Genomic DNA, 20,546 nt, shown 5'->3' on the forward strand with positions numbered 1-20,546 from the left:
TGACAGGTGGCCCCGCCCTCGTCATCAGAGAAGAGATGAAGTTAAAAAAAGATGAAGACTCGAGATTATTAAAGGGATGATCAATTGACAAATCGACTTTCCTTTCCTTTGTTTTTATTTTATTTTATTTTTTTATGTAAAATTAACTATTTTTAATAGCTGTAAGTAATTTTTGTAGACAAGTGACGTTTCCTCAACTCCTCTGTGATCAATTTTATTTTAGACATTTTAAAATTTCACTCTCCCACAAAAGAATTCTCTCACATCAAGAAGCGCAGCCTCACAATCAAACACGTGTGTGTGTGTGTGTGTGTGTGTGTGTGTATGTTTCTCAAATGACACACTACAATCTGTGGAGATTAGTGCGCATCAGATTCAGTGGGTCTGCCTATTAGTTATGATGTTTCTAAATGTAAAAACCACACACACGTCATTAGTTGACGCCAGACAACAGTATCAAAAAGCCAGTTCGTGACTTTAACACACTAATGATAAATCATTGAGAATAAACACTGCAATGTTCCATTAAAAAAAACATGACCTCATGAGTTTGCGTAAACATACACGCCATTTTCTAAAGCCAAGTGGGGGTGTTATCTATATGCATTTTGAGCTATCCGCGTGTATGTCTACGCCGAAACAAACCTGTGTGTGTGTGTGTGTGTGTGTGTGTGTGTGTGATGGGTAGGTTTAGGGGCAGTGTAGGGGGATAGAAAATACAGTTTGTACAGTATAAAAACCATTACGCCTGTGGAATGTCCCCATATGTCACAAAAACAAACGTGTGTGTGTGTGTGTGTGTGTGTGATGGGTAGGGAAAGTGTAGGGGGATAACGTTAGAATGAAACAGCGTTGATAAACAAGCTAGAAATAGGTTATGCGTCTTGATAGCACGCCAAAATAGCATAATTGCCGTATCATACACCATTTCATCAGATCAGTCTGGAAAAAAAACAAGAATTTAATTTTAATTTCATGGTGACTTTAAAAAAATTCTGTATTTGCACACGGTCCGATGAGAACATTGGTCACCGTAGACGACCCCTGACCTTTAAACTGACACCCCTTCAGATGCTGCCAGATGCCAGCCGAGATACAGCACTAAAAGCTGCTGTGTGTGTGTGTGTGTGTGTGTGTGTGTGTGTGTGTGTGTGTGTGCAGGGATGATCCGTGACGGAGCGAACATCTGATCCCAGAACAGCCGAGAACAGGAGTGTGAGGAACGGCCGATGAACAGTAGTGTGTGTGAGGACGAACAGAGAGGGACAACCGGCTTTGAAAAGAGGAACGAGGTACAGGACACACTCACTCACTCACTCTCTCTCTCTCACACACACACACACACACACACACACACACTCACTCACTCACTCACTCACTCACTCACTCACTCACTCTCACACACACACACTCACTCACTCTCACACACGCACACACACTCACTCACTCTCTCTCTCACACACACAATCACTCACTCTCTCACACACACACACTCACTCACTCTCACACACACACACACACACACTCACTCTCTCTCACTCACACACACACTGACTCACTCTCTCTCATACACTCATACACTCGCTCACATACACTCTCACACTCACAATCATACACTATTACACTCGCTCACTCACTAACACACACACACTCACTCACACTCACAGTCATACACTCACTCACTCTCTCACACTCACTCATTCACACACTTACACAGACTCATACACTCGCTCACATACACTCTCACACACACACTCTCACACACACACTCACAATCATACACTCATACACTCGCTCACTCACTCACACACACACATGCTCGCTCGCTCACTCACTCTCAAACACACACATACACACACACACACTCACACTCATATACACTCACTCACTCACTTACTCACTCACTCACACACACACACACACACACACACACACACTCACACTCACACTCATACACGCGCACACTCACTCACTCACTCACACACACTCATACACTCGCACGCATGCAAGCTCGCAAACTCACACATGCATGCTCACACTCTCACACACTCGCATGCATGCACGCTCACACACACACACACACATACACTCACTTACAAATGCATGCTCACACTCGCACGCACACTTGCTCACTCACACACACACACTCACTCACACACTCAAACACACTCTCAGTCACTCACATACACACACACACTCTCACAAACACAATCACATACTCGCTTATTCACACACTTGCACACTCACTCGCAAACGTTCGCACACACTCACTCACACTCAAACTGACTCACACACACACTCGCACACTCACACACACTTATACACTCGCACGCACTCACACACACTCAAATTGGCACACACTCGCGGACTCATGCACACTCACTCACACACACTCATACACTCACACGCTCACACACTTGCTCATTCACTCTCACACACACACTCTAATGCACACTCACTCACACACACACTCATACACTCGCACGCACTCACACACACTCAAATTGGCTCGCTCACACACACACTTGCGGACTCACGCACACTCACTCACACACACTCATACACTCACACGCTCACACACTCGCTCATTCACTCACACACACAAACTAATGCACACTCACTCACACACACACACTCATACACTCGCATGCACAACACTCACTCACACACACAGTCATACACTCGCACACGTGCACGCTCACACACACACACACTCACACATACTCACACTCGTACGCACACTTGCTCTCACGCACGCACACACATGTGCGCACACACACTTACTCACACACACATATACTCACACTCGTACGCACACTTGCTCTCACACACTCTCACACTTGCTCTCACACACTCGCACACTCACGCAGGCACACACATGCGTGCGCACACACACTTTCTCACTCTTTAGATAAACTCTGCATATGCAATAAAAACATGTCCATGGTTTAGGTGCACAAGTGGAGAGAATAAAGTATCCCATTAATAATAATGTGCAGGGTTATGAGCCATCTTCAGTGACCGTCGGCAGTGCGATGTTTGTAATGCTTTTTTTCTCAGTCGGTCAGAACAAAAGTGGCAGACTCACATGTTCAGATGATGTTTTCCGGTCAAACGTACTATTTTGGTCACACTTCAATTATGTATAATCTGTGATTCTGAAGTACATTATCCACACCGGTGACTGACAGCCTCACACACTCCTCACAACATGAGATGCATCCGCACCGACACACAACACACGTAAAGATGATAATTCAACAAATAACTGCAATAGCAGGTCTCAAACAGAGATGGCGGCAGAGAGGCCAAACGTACGGACTGCAACTGCTGTGATGTAACAGAAGCAGCGATAGATCGTTTCTTCCGGATTCTGACACACAGTCCAGGCCAAACGTTTGGACACATTACTATTTGTAATTTTTTTAAAATAAGTTTCTTCTGCTCAATCAAGCCTGCATTTATTTGATCAAAAATACAGAAAAACATTTTAATATTGTGATATATTATTACAATTTAAAATAATTGGTTTTTAATATATTATCCTTTAAAGCCCCACTGGAGTGCCCTGAAACGCGCCGCATTATTCAATTTATTTACGTGATTTCCCCTGAAGCGGCTCCAGCTGTTATCAGCTCCTCCCCTTTTTTGAAACAGCCAATAGCGTTTCGTTAATATCCAGTTTGACTAGAGCGCAAGAGCGGACCGTTCTCTGTTTGGTAAAGCCAGTTTCCTCAAACACTGTTTATCATCATAATCTCCTCCATATCGCTTTGAAATGCAGCATTCTGTGCAGAATTCAAATGGGTTGATATGTTTGTTGTCTGTGCCGACTCGCGCATATGATCCGCGCTGCGCTCGCGTGTCTGTAGTCTAACTTTAGACCAGAGCCATTGGTGTGTGTGTGTGTGTGTGTGTGTGTGTGTGTGTGTGTGTGTGTGTGTGTGTGTGTGTGTGTGTGTGTGTGTATGTGTGTATTTGTGTGTCTGTGTGTGCTGCTGCGGTGCGTGAAACTAATGTGAAAACAGACTTTATTCGCCTCAAATGAAAGCATATTCACACTGAATCGTTTCCTAGCACATATATAGTGTGCTATGCGCCTTTCACCATGTAGAAATTAGTAAATGTGTGTTAACAACTGACCGATTTCAGCCGCAGCTTCAGCATCGTAGGGGGCGGGCTTTAGATTCTAGAGAGCATTTTGATTGGACAGAAGATTTGACGAGAAAGTGAAGTCTGCGATGATGTCACCAAAATCTGAGATTCGTTTTAGCGGAAGTGAGAGACTGTAAATTTTGAATGCTTATATCTCCTAAATGCTAATTTTGTCATAGTTTTGGAACACACACCAGATTATTCATAACTTAAGGCTAACACAGTCATACTAAAAGCTAAAAAACTTCAATTTTGATTTCAGTGTATTCTCCTTTAAATGCTGATTTATTTGTGTGCTCAGAGCTGAATGTTCAGGATGGTTCCTCCAGTCTTCAGTGATCATGATCCTTCAGAAATCATTCTCAGATGAGGATTCATTACGAGTATTGGAAACAGTTCTGCTGACTAATATTTTTATAGCCTGTGATACTTTTTTATAATACTTTGATGAATAAGTTTTTAAAAAAGAAGCAAATGTTTTAAAAATAGGAATCTTTTGTATCAGCGATACTCTACTGCTCAGTCATCTGGGCTCAGGCATTTTTTTCTTTCTTTTTTTGAAATAAATCAATAGTTTTATTCAGCATGGATGTGTTAAATTGATAAAAAATTGAGTTAATAAATAAATGCAGTTCTTTTAATTCCTCAGATATGTTAGTGATCAGAACTGTTTCCAGCACTCCTAATGAATCCTCATCTGAGAATGATTTCTGAAGGATCATGATCACTGAAGACTGGAGGAACCATCCTGAACATTCAGCTCTGAGCACACAAATACATCAGCATTTAAAGGAGAATACACTGAAAAACAATTATTTTAAATTGTAATAATATATCACAATATTAAAATGTTTTTCTGTATTTTTGATCAAATAAATTCAGGCTTGATGAGCAGAAGAAACTTCTTTCCAAAACTTTACAGATAGTAATGTGTCCAAACGTTTGGCCTGTACTGTACATTCGAGTTTAAAGCTACACTGTGTAACTTTTTTAGTTTATTCTTCGCTAAAAACACTTAGTTCTTTCAAAAATATATGCGCTCATTAATGTATATTTACTTCTTTCACGTAATAAAGTATTCTGGTAAGTTTATAATATGCCGTTGAAAACACATACGGGTGAGGGGTTCGAATGCCGGCCGCCATGTTGCTCCTCCATCTTGAAAGTACAGTAGCCAAAGAGGGATGTGGCTTGGACTAAATCAGCCACCATAGGAGTTAAAACGAAATCGGAATTGAGAGGAAAAAGAAACTTATATTCACTGGATGGTCCTTTACACCGCGATGGGGGAAAATATCACACAGTGTAGCTTTAACAGATTATGGAAAAAGAACAAATGAGGGCGGGGCTTGGTTCTGTGCATCGGTTGTTGATTGGATGTTGAGATGTGGGCGTGGCAGTGTATGCAGATGAGAGAACTTGCAGGGGCGGGGTTTAAGCGCACTAAATGAGATCACCATCACCATTCAATTGTGATTTCAATATTTGACCAAAATAATCGCAATATTGATTTTTGGCATAATCGAGCAGCCTTCCTGCTCATGTTTCCGCTGAGGTTAAATTGATTTGTCATTTCGGTGGTTGTCTATCAAGGGCAAACGTGTGCGTGTGTGTGTGTTAGTACTGTGTTTATGTGTGTGTGATCCTTCTAGTGTGATCTGCCACATTGCCATGGTGACGGTGCCCTCGGTGTGTGAACCCCCCCCCCCCCCCCCTTCCTCCTGTAATGAGTGTCTCTTCCTCCAGAAGCACCGAGACACCGATGGATGGGGGGGGGGGGGTAATATTTTTAATTAAACAATTTTTTTAATATATTTGTATTTTACCATTTTATGTATTTCATTGCCCTCCATTTTATTTTTTGCCCACCAAAAATGTTACTTTTTTATTAAACTTTTAAATAACATTTATTATTTTTAGCATATATTTGTTAACTTTTTTTTACCCACCAAGTATATAAAAAATGTATTTTAATATTTTTAAATATATCTTTATTGTTTTTACTCTCAATTTTTTATTCATTATTATTTTAGTATTTATTAATTTTTACCCACCAAATATATATAAAAATCTTATTTTAATATTTTTAAATATACCTTTATTATTATTTTTGTATATACGTATTTTTATTGTTTTCACACCCAAATATATTTATTCATATAAATATAATTATTTTGTATTTTCCCTTATTTCAAATATCTATTTTAATATTTTTAAATAAATCTTATTTAGATATATTGTAGAAATATATTGTATTTATTAATACAAGTATATATTATTTTCACTCCCAAATATTTTTTTAACATTAATATTTTTAATTAATCATAATTTTTTAATATACATGTTTTTTTTGCCCAACAAATATTTTTTTAAAAATGTAATGTTTACATATATATATATTTTTGTATGTATTTAATGTGGAGTTTTGCTTCACGTATATTTTTTTAATACTTCCTTAAAATATTTATACATTTTTAAATGTACTTAAAATATTTTTAAATATTTCCTTTTTCATTTTCATTGTGTACATGTATTTTTATTTTAAAAAAATAATTTTCAATATTTCCTTGATATTGTATTATATATGTATACTTACTATTTCCCCCCCCCCCCCCCCCCCCTCAGCTGGAGATTTATTTACCAGCCCATCTATTACCAATTAATGTGTATATATTTCAGACATTTGCTCCCGCTGTATAAATTGAGTTATATATATAAATAAATGTAATAATCAGATTTCAGGATTTGTAGAGATCTGTGGCCGGGTAACAGTCAGTTATGTCATTGTTCATTTCCCAAGTCAGCAACCGTTGCTAAAGTCCTATTGGTCAGTAGCGCTTTAAAGGCGGGGCTTAGCAAAGGGTGAATCTCTGGGGTCAGATGTGAGATGTTTAACGAGAAACATCTGCAGGTAACAGTGATGACCTTTGACCTGTAGAGATGCTGAGGTCAGTCGCTGATGTGTCTGGCAGAGGGAAACCGTGATGGTGAATGTGTAAGAGAGGAACAATGAGACACACACACACACGCGCGCGCACACACTATGAGTGTGTGTCTGTGAAGGTGTGTCTGTGACCAATTTTTCATGCGAACTGTGCTCCGTTCTGAGCTAAACTGCCAGTGTGAAAACTCCCTTTATTTATATTTTCTTAAAATGAGAGAAATCACTGCTTATTCTGAATTTTTAAGCTTAGGCTTAAGAGACATGAACAAGTTCTATGATAAACATCTGTGATCTTTGATACATGATTTTGATACGATTAAACTGCGAATTAACTCATGACAATCGTGCAATTTTATCACGTATTGACCCATGACAATCGTACGAGTTAACTTATGACAATCGTACGATTAACCGCGAGTTGACCCATGACAATCATGCGATTAACCGTAAGTCGACCCATGACAATCGTGCGATTAACCGTAAGTCGACCCATGACAATCGTGCAATTAAACGCGAGTTGACCAATGACAATCGTGCGATTAAACGCGAGTTGACCCATGACAATCATGCGATTAACCGTAAGTCGACCCATGACAATCGTGCGATTAAACGCGAGTTAACTCATTACAATCGTGCGATTAAACGCGAGTTGACCCATGACAATCATGCGATTAACCGTAAGTCGACCCATGACAATCGTGCGATTAAACGCGAGTTAACTCATTACAATCGTGCGATTAAACGCGAGTTGACCCATGACAATCGTGCGATTAACCGTAAGTCGACCCATGACAATCGTGCGATTAAACGCGAGTTGACCCATGACAATCATGCGATTAACCGTAAGTCGACCCATGACAATCGTGCGATTAAACGCGAGTTAACTCATTACAATCGTGCGATTAAACGCGAGTTGACCCATGACAATCGTGCGATTAACCGTAAGTCGACCCATGACAATCGTGCGATTAAACGCGAGTTGACCCATGACAATCGTGCGATTAACCATAAGTCGACCCATGACAATCGTGCGATTAAACGCGAGTTAACTCATGACAATCGTGCGATCAGCCGCGAGTTAACTCATGACAATCGTGCGATTAAACGCGAGTTAACTCATTACAATCGTGCGATTAAACGCGAGTTGACCCATGACAATCATGCGATTAACCGTAAGTCGACCCATGACAATCGTGCGATTAAACGCGAGTTAACTCATGACAATCGTGCGATCAGCCGCGAGTTAACTCATGACAATCGTGCGATTAAACGCGAGTTAACTCATTACAATCGTGCGATTAAACGCGAGTTGACCCATGACAATCATGCGATTAACCGTAAGTCGACCCATGACAATCGTGCGATTAAACGCGAGTTAACTCATGACAATCGTGCGATCAGCCGCGAGTTAACTCATGACAATCGTGCGATTAAACGCGAGTTAACTCATTACAATCGTGCGATTAAACGCGAGTTAACTCATTACAATCGTGCGATTAAAAGCGAGTTGACCCATGACAATCGTGCGATTAAACGCGAGTTGACCCATGACAATCGTGCGATTAACCGTAAGTCGACCCATGACAATCGTGCGATTAAACGCGAGTTGACCCATGACAATCGTGCGATTAACCATAAGTCGACCCATGACAATCGTGCGATTAAACGCGAGTTGACCCATGACAATCATGCGATTAACCGTAAGTCGACCCATGACAATCGTGCGATTAAACGCGAGTTAACTCATGACAATCGTACGATTAACCGCGAGTTGACCCATGACAATCGTGCGATTAAACGCGAGTTGACCCATGACAACCGTGCGATTAACCGGAAGTCGACCCATGACAATCGTGCGATCAGCCGCGAGTTAACTCATGACAATCGTGCGATTAAACGCGAGTTGACCCATGACAATCTTGCGATTAAACACAAGTTGACCCATGACAATCGTGCGATTAAACACGAGTTGACCCATGACAATCGTGCGATTAAACGCGAGTTGACCCATGACAATCGTGCGATTAAACGCGAGTTGACCCATGACAATCGTGCGATTAAACGCGAGTTGACCCATGACAATCGTGCGATTAAACGCGAGTTGACCCATGACAATCGTGCGATTAAACGCGAGTTGACCCATGACAATCTTGCGATTAAACACGAGTTAACTCATGACAATCGTGCGATTAAACACGAGTTGACCCATGACAATCGTGCGATTAAACACGAGTTGACCCATGACAATCGTGCGATTAAACATGAGTTGACCCATGACAATCGTGCGATTAAACACGAGTTGACCCATGACAATCGTGCGATTAAACACGAGTTGACCCATGACAATCGTGCGATTAAACACGAGTTGACCCATGACAATCGTGCGATTAAACATGAGTTGACCCATGACAATCGTGCGATTAAACACGAGTTGACCCATGACAATCGTGCGATTAAACACGAGTTGACCCATGACAATCGTGCGATTAAACACGAGTTGACCCATGACAATCGTGCGATTAAACATGAGTTGACCCATGACAATCGTGCGATTAAACACGAGTTGACCCATGACAATCGTGCGATTAAACACGAGTTGACCCATGACAATCGTGCGATTAAACACGAGTTGACCCATGACAATCGTGCGATTAAACACGAGTTGACCCATGACAATCGTGCGATTAAACACGAGTTGACCCATGACAATCGTGCGATTAAACACGAGTTGACCCATGACAATCGTGCGATTAAACACGAGTTGACCCATGACAATCGTGCGATTAAACATGAGTTGACCCATGACAATCGTGCGATTAAACATGAGTTGACCCATGACAATCGTGCGATTAAACATGAGTTGACCCATGACAATCGTGCGATTAAACATGAGTTGACCCATGACAATCGTGCGATTAAACATGAGTTGACCCATGACAATCGTGCGATTAAACATGAGTTGACCCATGACAATCGTGCGATTAAACATGAGTTGACCCATGACAATCGTGCGATTAAACATGAGTTGACCCATGACAATCGTGCGATTAAACACGAGTTGACCCATGACAATCGTGCGATTAAACACGAGTTGACCCATGACAATCGTGCGATTAAACACGAGTTGACCCATGACAATCGTGCGATTAAACACGAGTTGACCCATGACAATCGTGCGATTAAACACGAGTTGACCCATGACAATCGTGCGATTAAACATGAGTTGACCCATGACAATCGTGCGATTAAACATGAGTTGACCCATGACAATCGTGCGATTAAACATGAGTTGACCCATGACAATCGTGCGATTAAACATGAGTTGACCCATGACAATCGTGCGATTAAACACGAGTTGACCCATGACAATCGTGCGATTAAACACGAGTTGACCCATGACAATCGTGCGATTAAACATGAGTTGACCCATGACAATCGTGCGATTAAACACGAGTTGACCCATGACAATCGTGCGATTAAACACGAGTTGACCCATGACAATCGTGCGATTAAACACGAGTTGACCCATGACAATCGTGCGATTAAACATGAGTTGACCCATGACAATCGTGCGATTAAACACGAGTTGACCCATGACAATCGTGCGATTAAACACGAGTTGACCCATGACAATCGTGCGATTAAACACGAGTTGACCCATGACAATCGTGCGATTAAACACGAGTTGACCCATGACAATCGTGCGATTAAACACGAGTTGACCCATGACAATCGTGCGATTAAACACGAGTTGACCCATGACAATCGTGCGATTAAACATGAGTTGACCCATGACAATCGTGCGATTAAACACGAGTTGACCCATGACAATCGTGCGATTAAACACGAGTTGACCCATGACAATCGTGCGATTAAACATGAGTTGACCCATGACAATCGTGCGATTAAACACGAGTTGACCCATGACAATCGTGCGATTAAACACGAGTTGACCCATGACAATCGTGCGATTAATCGTTATTAAATATTTTAATAATTTGACAGCCCTAATCTAAAGTTAATTTTATTTCACATAACAAAAGTTTTTTTGTACAGTTTTAGTTTATGTAATAACCCTGCATGCGATTAATTAATTAAAAATGAATTAGATGATTAATAAGGTGCTTCTGCCTTTGACATGGAAACTGTAAATATTAAATTACACTGGAACATGAATGTGTTTTGAAGTAAATAAACCCAAAGAGCGCTCTCTCTCTCTCTCTCTCTCTCTCTCTCTCTCTCTCTCTCTCTCTCTCTCTCTCTCTCCCCAGCAGCGCTGCTCTCTGCACACTAATGAGAGCAAGCGAACTGCAACTCCCTGCGTCTCCGTCTCTCTGCTCTCATTCCTTTGTGCTTGTTCTTTTTTTAACCTTTCTCTCTCTCACTCACTCTCTCTCTCTCTCCCTCTCGTTCTTTCCACTCTCTCGCTCTCGGTGTGTGTGTGTGTGTGTGGAAAACAGACGCCCATGTGAGCAGCAGCAGCCGCGGTGGTCCGGAGCAACAGCGCAGGAGAATCTCAACGGCACCATTCCAGCGTTCTGCTGCGGCGGCTCCGGCGACGGGCATGTGAGAAGATGTCCGTGGGAGGCTGCGCGTGTCCCGGTAAGACACACACACACACACACACACACGGAGAGGACGGCAGGTTCAGATGTGCACGTAAACATGGCTGCCCGTGTTCTGACGTCTGACTTTTGCAGCGTTTGAAGTGCAGGATGATGGGGAAAATGGAGGGGCTTTAATTTGCTCTAACAGCTGGTTTTCATTGGTGACATTTACAGCCGAGGTTTTCCACCACCAGGCTGTGCGTCGACTTGATCACTCCATGGCCTACATTTCTGAAGATTTGGTGTTTTTAAATGGCAGATCTGACGCTTTATAGGATGAATCAAAGAAGTTTCTGAAGTGGCTTGATTGCAGGGTAAAGGTCACGTTGCGTTTAATAGCCGACCCCTTGCTGTGTGATGGTCACACACATTTAACATCAAACACACATCTCCGACGGGCAGATGTGCTTACACAAGAGTTTACGTGATATAATGTGTGTGTTTGCAGAGGCGTCATGTTATAGTTCATTATTCAGTCACTTTCAGGACGATGTTTCCATCTGATTGATCCTCATTTCCATCTGATTCAAAGAGACATTTAAAGCGACAGATGACAAAACATCAGCACACATAATCAACTGGCGTGGAAGCTTATATAGTTATTGTGCTCGTATATGAACAGGCTTTATGTGCTTTACGTGAGTCACAATGAGCAGATTTCCCTTCAAAATGATGTGATTGCAGACACACATTTGAAGTCGACAGAGTCAGCAAATTTCCTGCATTCTGCCTTATTCACACAGTTTAAGAGTTGATTCTCATGATAAACATGGAAAAAGTTTCAAGACGCGGTTTTGAGTATTTCTGTGCCAAGTACACTCCTTCAGGATTCACACGACTTTCAGAAAGTTTTTTCAGAGTATGGCCCTGTGTGACATCATAAAGGGGGGAACTCCTTATATGGGCACTTCTCTCGGAAAAACACACACACACACACACACACACACACACACACACACACACACACACACACACACACACACACACACACACACACATCAGAGAGCAAGAGTGTGTCCAACGGGAGCCATCAGTGGAGCTGGCGTGAGCTTAAGAAGTGTGTGTGTGTGTGTGTGTGTGTTTCTGATCATCGTGTTCAGCTTCCCAAATAATCAGCGTTAAGGGAACAGTGGATGCAGTTTGTGTATCTGGAGTTCTGCAATAGTGTGTGTGTGTTTGTGTGTGTGTTTTGTTGGTAATCGATGCGCAAGTGTATATAATGTGAGCAGCACCAACGTATAGTGCGTGCGTGTGTGTGTGCGTGTGTGTGTCCGTGTGGCCGTGTGTGTGTTTTGTTGGTAATCGACATGCAAGTGCATATAATGTGAGCAACACCAACGTATAGTGAGTGTGAGAGTCTGTGAGTGTGTGTGTGTGTGTGTGTCTTTAGCTCCACCCACTGCACACCTCCAGGAGCTCGGCTGTTTTCAGAAAGAATCGGTTCAGTGTATCTGTCTTTTATAAATATGATAATCTAAAGACTCTTGAGAGAAATGAAGGATCAACACTACTACACCGACGGCTCCCATAAACCCGAACAAAGCTTGTTGATGCGTGTGTGTGTGTGTGTGTGCTCATACAGGAGAAGTGTCCATATAAGGAGTTCCACCCTTTATGATGTCACACAGGGCCATACTCGAAAAACACTTTTTGAAACTATTATTTATTTATTTATTTAAAAAGGGACAATGTACATTAATCAACATTCAAAGGCTAGTTTTCAGTGGTAGTCCCTTTGCCAGATGTTTTTAGGCCTAAAACTAAAACTAGAGAAAATAAATGAGAGAGAACAACAATAACAAACTTGTAAACAACACTGAGTGAGTGATGAGATTTGAGTCCTGAAGGAGTGTGTTCGGCACAGAAATACTCCGTCACACATCAAACTCGTGTTTCGAAACTTTGTCCATGTTTATCAACTCTTGAGCTGTGTGTGAATGTGAACCTCAACATGTTTCTCTTTTTGCCTGATCATTCGCTCGTTCCTACATGTGCTTGAGTGACACTCGGCTGCTTTTCGAGGAAAACCGTCTGTTGTGATGATAAACATTTTCATCTTCCATCAGGGAGTGTGTGTGTGATCCAAACACAGACGATGTGTTTCATTTAGACGGAGGCTCTCAGGGGCCAAACGGCTCATGTCTCCTGTGTTGTCAAGTCAACTGTATTTCTATCGCTCTTCTCCAGCGGCGATTGTGTCAGAGCAGCTTCAGTGTTAAACAGGACAATACTGCAGCAGAATTAGATTTGGCTGTACAGTCGCTCTGGAGTAAACAGTGATGTTATCAGCTTATTTTAATTTATCAGAGAGAGACAATGTTGGCAGATCAGTATTATAGTTTATAGAATTAAATAAGACCTGATTCATTCAAATAATCTGCCAATGGGGTGAGAAAAATAATCTTAATTCAAACAGAAAACAAGATTATTTTTCTCACCCCATTGGCAGATTATTTATCTTATTTTAAGCAAAAACTCTCTTCATTTTGAGTTATTTTCCCCAAAACAAGACAATAACTTTTGCTTGTCTAGTAAATGTTTCTTAATGTCAGTATTTTAAGATGTTTGGACTCGAAACAAGACAAAAATACTGAGTAAGAAAAGCATTTTTGCAGTGAACATTATGATGTAAAAACATAAATATAAAATGTAAAGCAGAAACACAAACATGAGTTGTGTTGATGTTTTAAGAAAAGACTCGCGGTTCCTTCCTGTAAAGTATCACGACTGAAGCTTTATGGAGCATTAAAATCATTTTCACACACCTCGTGAATCCAGACGCATTCAGCATCTGTCAGTCAAACGGGGATCTCTCAGCGCTGAAACCTGAGCCGTGTGTGTATGGATTTATTGATGTGTGTGTGTGTGTGTGTGTGTGTGTGTATGGATTTATTGATTTGCGTGAGGATTCGGACTGATTTGTGGCTTTGTAACTTCATGGGCTGTCGAGTTTGTGTTTTTACCTCAGTGGAAGCTCAGATTGTGTCTGTGGGGATTGTGGTTGGACAGAAAGATGTGTGTGACGGTCACCGACCTGAAAACGGCTCTGATATCAGCAGGTGTGTGTGTGAATATCAGCAGGTGTGTGTGTGTGAATATCATCATCACTGATACATTAAAAACATTGAGACGTCCTCAGTAAAGCGGCGGAACGAGTGTTTACATTCCTCTGTGTCTGTGTGTCTACCTCCTGTGTGGCCTCTGTGTGTGAGAGTGTGTGTGTGTGTGTGTGTGGGAGAGTGTAGAGAGAGAGAGAGAGTGTGTGTGTGTGTGTGTGTGTGTGTGTGTGTGTGTGTGTGTGTGTGTGTGTGTGAGAGAGAGAGAGATAGAGTAGAGAGAGAGTGTGTGTGTGTGTGTGTGTGGCAGAGTGTAGAGAGAGAGAGTGTGTGTGTGTGTGTGAGAGAGAGAGAGAGAGAGAGAGAGAGAGAGAGAGAGAGAGAGAGAGAGAGAGAGAGAGAGAGTGCAGAAAGAGAGTGTAGAGAGAGTGTGTGTGTGTGTACTTGTTTATATTACATTGTGGGGAGCAAATATGTGTGTGAGGGTTGGTGTGTGAGGATTGGTGTGTGAGGGTTAGTGTGTGAGAGTTTGTTAGAGGGTGCGTGAGAGTGTGTGTGTGTTTGTCTGAGGGTGTGTGTGTTTATTATAAATTATTTATCCATGCATCATTATATTTTAAATCTTTATTTTTCATAATCTGATGACATATCCGTCACATTGCAATTTCACACAGACTTTAATGTACATCAATAAACGTTTCATTATGTAATATATTACATAATAATAATAAAATAATAATAATAATAAATTGTTATACATTATATAGAAGTACTATAAAAAACATGTATATATTATATAATAATAGTGTATAATTGACTAATAAATTACTATAATAATTAAATGATTTACTGACAGACCGCTGTACGTGTCGATACACTTTGTGAATATAGTCGTTTGTATTTTTGAACGTCCTAAATTAAATGGCTGTCATTGCATCAATTTGCACATTTTTATTTTTACACAATGTCTTATATAATAAACAATAAAACACAATAAAAACTTTTTATTTGAATTTGAACGTCTTCTACATTTATGATTGTGTATTTAAACATCTTCTATATAAGGTAAAATAAAATAAATAATATTTAAAAAAAAAAAATAAGTAACCTGGTTGCCTTCAAATTTTGAGTTCATTGAAATAAACATTTTGAGTTAATATAATGAACATTTTTGAGAATTGACAACCTTTATTCAAATATTATTAAAAGATGTTGTAAGCATATTGGGTAATTGTGTGTTTTATTTCTGATGACGGTGGTTCAGAGACAATAATATTTTGAGTTTCTATTTATTAAACAAATTTCCTTCATTGTATCAACTCAATTTTTTTATTTCAATAAACTCAAAATTTTAAGGCAACCAGGTTACTCACTTTTTTAAGTTAAACCAACAAAAAAATTGTTCAGTCAGTGTATAATAGTTTAAGGGTTAGTTCAGCCAGAAATGTAAATAGTGTGATTAATTCCTCCTGTGGTTGGCCAGCCGTCAGACCTCCGCTCATCTTCACACACAGATGAAGATATTAAGCTTCGAACCGTTATGAGTCAGTGAATCGAGTCATGATTCGAACCGTTATGATTCAGTGAATCGATTCACGATTCGGATCGCCAAAGTCACATGATTTCAGCAGTTTGACACGCGATCATGTGAATCGATTCACTGAATCATAACGGTTCGAAGCTTAATATCTTCATCTGTGTGTGAAGATGAGCGGAGGTCTGACGGCTGGCCAACCACAGGAGGAATTAATCACACTATTTACATTTCTGGCTGAACTAACGCTTTAATATATGATAGTTGTTAATACTGTGGTACTGTAGTACAGAATAATCTGTAATGCATGCCACAGGTACAGCACAGTGTGTGTGATTTTATTCCAGTGATGTGAGCCTCAGATCACACACTCGTCTGTGCTCTCATGCAGAGTCACATGATCTTCTTGATCAGAGGAAAATCACTTAAAGCAGAGTGCAGCGAAAACGGCAACAGCCAAAAGCAGCCTGAGACAGACAAAGAGGAGGAGGTGTGTGTGTGTGTGTGTGTGTTGAAGCAGGGGAGGTCGTCTCTGTGTGTGTGTGAGTGTTTTCAGGCAGACTGATCTGTCATTGGTCAGGCTGTTCCTGCTCATCAGACCTGCTGTCTCCTGCACACCGCCACAGATCTGGAACAAAATGGCTTCCTGTGCAGAGAAGACAGCAGGGCGATGTGACGTATCATCAGCCTCCAGACACACACACACACACACACACACACACACACACACACACACACACACACACACACACACACACACACACACACACACACACACACACACACACACTCTTCACTTGATCTGGTGTGAGAAGGGGCAGAGCTCAGCTTTATCTGGGGTCATTTCGCTCATAAAACCAGTGATTTTTACTCGAGACTCATATTTTAATGGTCTCGGTCTCGTCATGGACTCGTGTAGCCTGACGAGCCGGAGCCACATCCAGATGTTTGGTTTGGAAACTCACCATTGACGGCTCAATCTGAGGGGCGGATAAACGGCTGTCTGTCAAACTCCCTCTGCACGCGATAGGATAGCGCTACACCAACCAGAGCAACGAAGGTGAAGCAGAGCTGACGGATTAAACATTCGCCGTATCCGGTCGGCTAAACTCCGAACACATCTTCCCTTCTTCAGAATGACTTCAGTGCCGCTCTTTGTTCTTTTCTCAGAGAAAAGCTTAACTCAAGTCTTCCAGAGTCGCGGTCAAAGCTGATTCGACAGACCGCCGTTCGCCAGTTTCTGTGTTTACTAGAAGCACGCAAACGCAACTTGGCTGTCGTCATTATGGCCCCGCCCACCGACTCTACACACGATGTGATTGGCCCGACCAGAGTTTGGCGTTTACAGCTCAGAAGGGTATTGAGAGTTGCTAGACAGCACTCGCGGGCAGATTAGATCTGCTGCCGCTAGGGTGAGTCTAGATTTCTAGACTAGGACTCGTGTGCATTTGGACTCTGTATTGACTCGTACTCAAACATATTTTTCCCATTCAAAATATTTATGATTATTACACTCTAAAAAAATCTGGGTAAAAAACAACCCAATGTTGGGTCAAATATGGACTAACCCAGCGATTGGGTTGTCTTAAAGCTCCACTGTGTGATATTTTCCCCCATCTCGCGGTGTAAAGGTTTATGACCATCCAGTGAATATTAGTTTCTGTTCCTCTCAATTCTGATTTGGTTTTAACTCCTACGGTGGCTGATTTAGTCCAAGATTAAAGGACAACTCCGGTGAGAAATGACCCTAGGGGTAATTAACAGATGGTTACTGAGTAGCTCGTTCTCTGGGATGCGTTTTCTTGAAAATCGAATGTAAAGAGTTTTATCTCTAAACACAGATTAGCTTATAATGCTTGTCTATGGGGCACAGGGTAGACACAGGGTGGCAAAATTAAACTGCTAGTTAACACCACTAACAAGGCTCAAAATAGCCTCACACTAACACGGCAGCATAATGAGGGTCTCTACATGCAGACCGAAGCATTGAGAACTTTGTAAGAGTACAAATAGTTTAATAAGAAGATAAGTTGTAAACATAGTGCCTTACGCGTTCACGGACAGGCACCGTCTCGAAAAACAGTCTCGACGAATCGATCTACGAGCGCTGTGCTAAGTGAGCTGGTCGATAGGAATTAAGTTTGTGAAATGTAATAACATGGACATTTTTATTTTTATTTATTTATTTTCTCTGTTGTGTTCAGTGTTTTCTTCCGGAAACAACGGACCATATGAGATTCAGTCACAGTTCATCACTTAGCAGAGCTCTCGTCGCTCGATGAGTCGAGACTGTTTTCCAAGATGGCGCCTGTCCGTGAAAGCCTAATGCACTATGTTTATAAAGTGTCTTCTTATTAAACTGTTTGTACTCTTACAAAGTTCTCAATGCTTTGGTCTGCATGTTGGGACCCTCATTATGCTGCTGTGTTAGTGTGAGGCTAGTTTGAGCTGTTAGTGGTATTAACTAGCGGTTTAATTTCACTACGCCCGATAGACTAGTGTTATAAGCTAATCTGTTTTTAAAGATAAAACTCTTTACATTCGATTTCCATGAAAACGCATCCCAGAGAACGATCTACTCTGTAACCATCTGTTAATCAGCCCTAGGTTCATTTCTCACCGGAGTTGTCCTTTAACACGGCTTCCAGTTCGGCCTCGTCCACGAGTGCTCCTTCAGTGATGAGGTTACTTTAGAAAACTATTATCATTTGCAGTTATTTCATTTATCAGTATATAGCAGTCTCAAGTAGTCTTGGGTTAAAACAACTCAGCATTTTTTAGAGTGTACTCTATGTTAATATTTCTTTAAATTGATGTTTGACACGTCTAATGATGTGTGATTTTCTTAAGCGCAACTGCGCATGACTAACGTTAGTGCAAAGGTAGGAATTTTATGATGGATGGATGCACTTTTATGATGATAGATGCACTTTTATGATGGACTGATGCACTTTTATGATAGATGCTCTTTTATGATGGACTGATGCACTTTTATGATGATAGATGCTGATAGATAGACACTTTTATGATGGATAGATGGACATTTATGATGGATGGATGCACTTTTTTGGGCTTAACTTCGGGGCTGCCATTATAATGCTTGGAAGAATCAGGAAATTTTATATTTAATATAATTCTAATTGTGAAAGAATAATGTCATACACACCTAGGATGAGCTGAGGGAGAGGAAATCATGGGTTAATCTTCACTTTTGGGTGAACTGTCCCTTTAATGCACATCTCTCCTCTAGGTGGCGCCTGTTGTATTTCAGATAGTCTGACGGCTCCTGGCCTCATCTAAACAGGTCAGGTAGTCTGCTGTGATCATTGAATATGTCACCTGAGACCTGTCCTGTCCAGCTTTAGAGCCTAATCCAAATGCTGTGCTCAGCACTTTAAAGCAGCATTGATTTACAGCTTAGCGCCACAGAAATGCATCAGCCTCGTGGGAGACCTGTCAATCATTACAAAGCCACACCCACCCCTTTGTGTCACTGGCAGGGGGCGTGGCTTGAGGGGTCAGAGCTGTGAATTCAGGGTCACTTCTGTTCATTATATCTGTGAATGAAAGCGTGTGCAGCCGTCGCCCCAGAGCAGTGCATCATGGGTCATGTTTTCACTGCTTACTGGGAGTAAATGCAAAAATTCAAATGGTTATTAATCAGTGTATTGATCAATGATTCGGATCGCCAATGTCTCGTGATTTCAGCAGTTTGACACGTGATCCGAATCATGAATCGATTCACTGATTCTTAACCGTTTGAATCTTTATTTGAGGATTGAACACAAACGCGGAAGAGAAGCCAATGCTGAATGAAGTCGTAGTTTTTGTTATTTTTGGACCCAAATGTATTTTGGATGCTTCAAGAGACTCTAATTAACCCACTGATGTCTCATATGGACTACTGTGATGATGTTTTTATTCCCTTTCTGGACATGGACAGTATAGTGTGCATACACTTGCATACGCTCTCGGACTAAATATAAAATATCTTAAACTGTGTGTGAAGATGAGCGGAGGTCTGACGGGTGTGGAGCGACATTAGGGAGAGGAGTTAATGACAGAAGATTAATTTTTGGGGTGAACTAACCCTTTAAGTTGTGTGATCACAAACATCTGGAAAAATCCTGAACGTGTGGGAACCCGTTAAGATTACATTTCAGAATTAATTTACAACAATTGATTTTCTTTGACTGAAATAGTATTTTCTTGTAACACCCCAATAATGATCGTTTGCAGTGTAATCCAGT

The 20,546-nt window shown here is 41.2% G+C and overlaps 1 protein-coding gene across 2 annotated transcripts in view; it reads left to right on the forward strand.

Moving 5' to 3' along the window:
- Nucleotides 1-20,546, forward strand: part of ldb1b (LIM-domain binding 1b) — a 62,397-nt gene that overhangs the window by 2,503 nt on the left and 39,348 nt on the right. Inside the window, exons 2-3 of one of the 2 annotated variants that reach the window (XM_067431021.1) lie at nucleotides 1,162-1,292; nucleotides 11,374-11,701. In XM_067431021.1, coding sequence (XP_067287122.1) covers nucleotides 11,674-11,701 — 28 coding nt within the window. In that variant the 5' untranslated portion in view covers nucleotides 1,162-1,292; nucleotides 11,374-11,673. The remainder of the gene's footprint in view (nucleotides 1-1,161; nucleotides 1,293-11,373; nucleotides 11,702-20,546) is intronic. The other variant, XM_067431022.1, reaches the window with a different exon arrangement.

The sequence above is a fragment of the Pseudorasbora parva genome, chromosome 22, assembly GCF_024679245.1.
Source record: "Pseudorasbora parva isolate DD20220531a chromosome 22, ASM2467924v1, whole genome shotgun sequence".
NCBI classification, from domain to species: domain Eukaryota; kingdom Metazoa; phylum Chordata; class Actinopteri; order Cypriniformes; family Gobionidae; genus Pseudorasbora; species Pseudorasbora parva.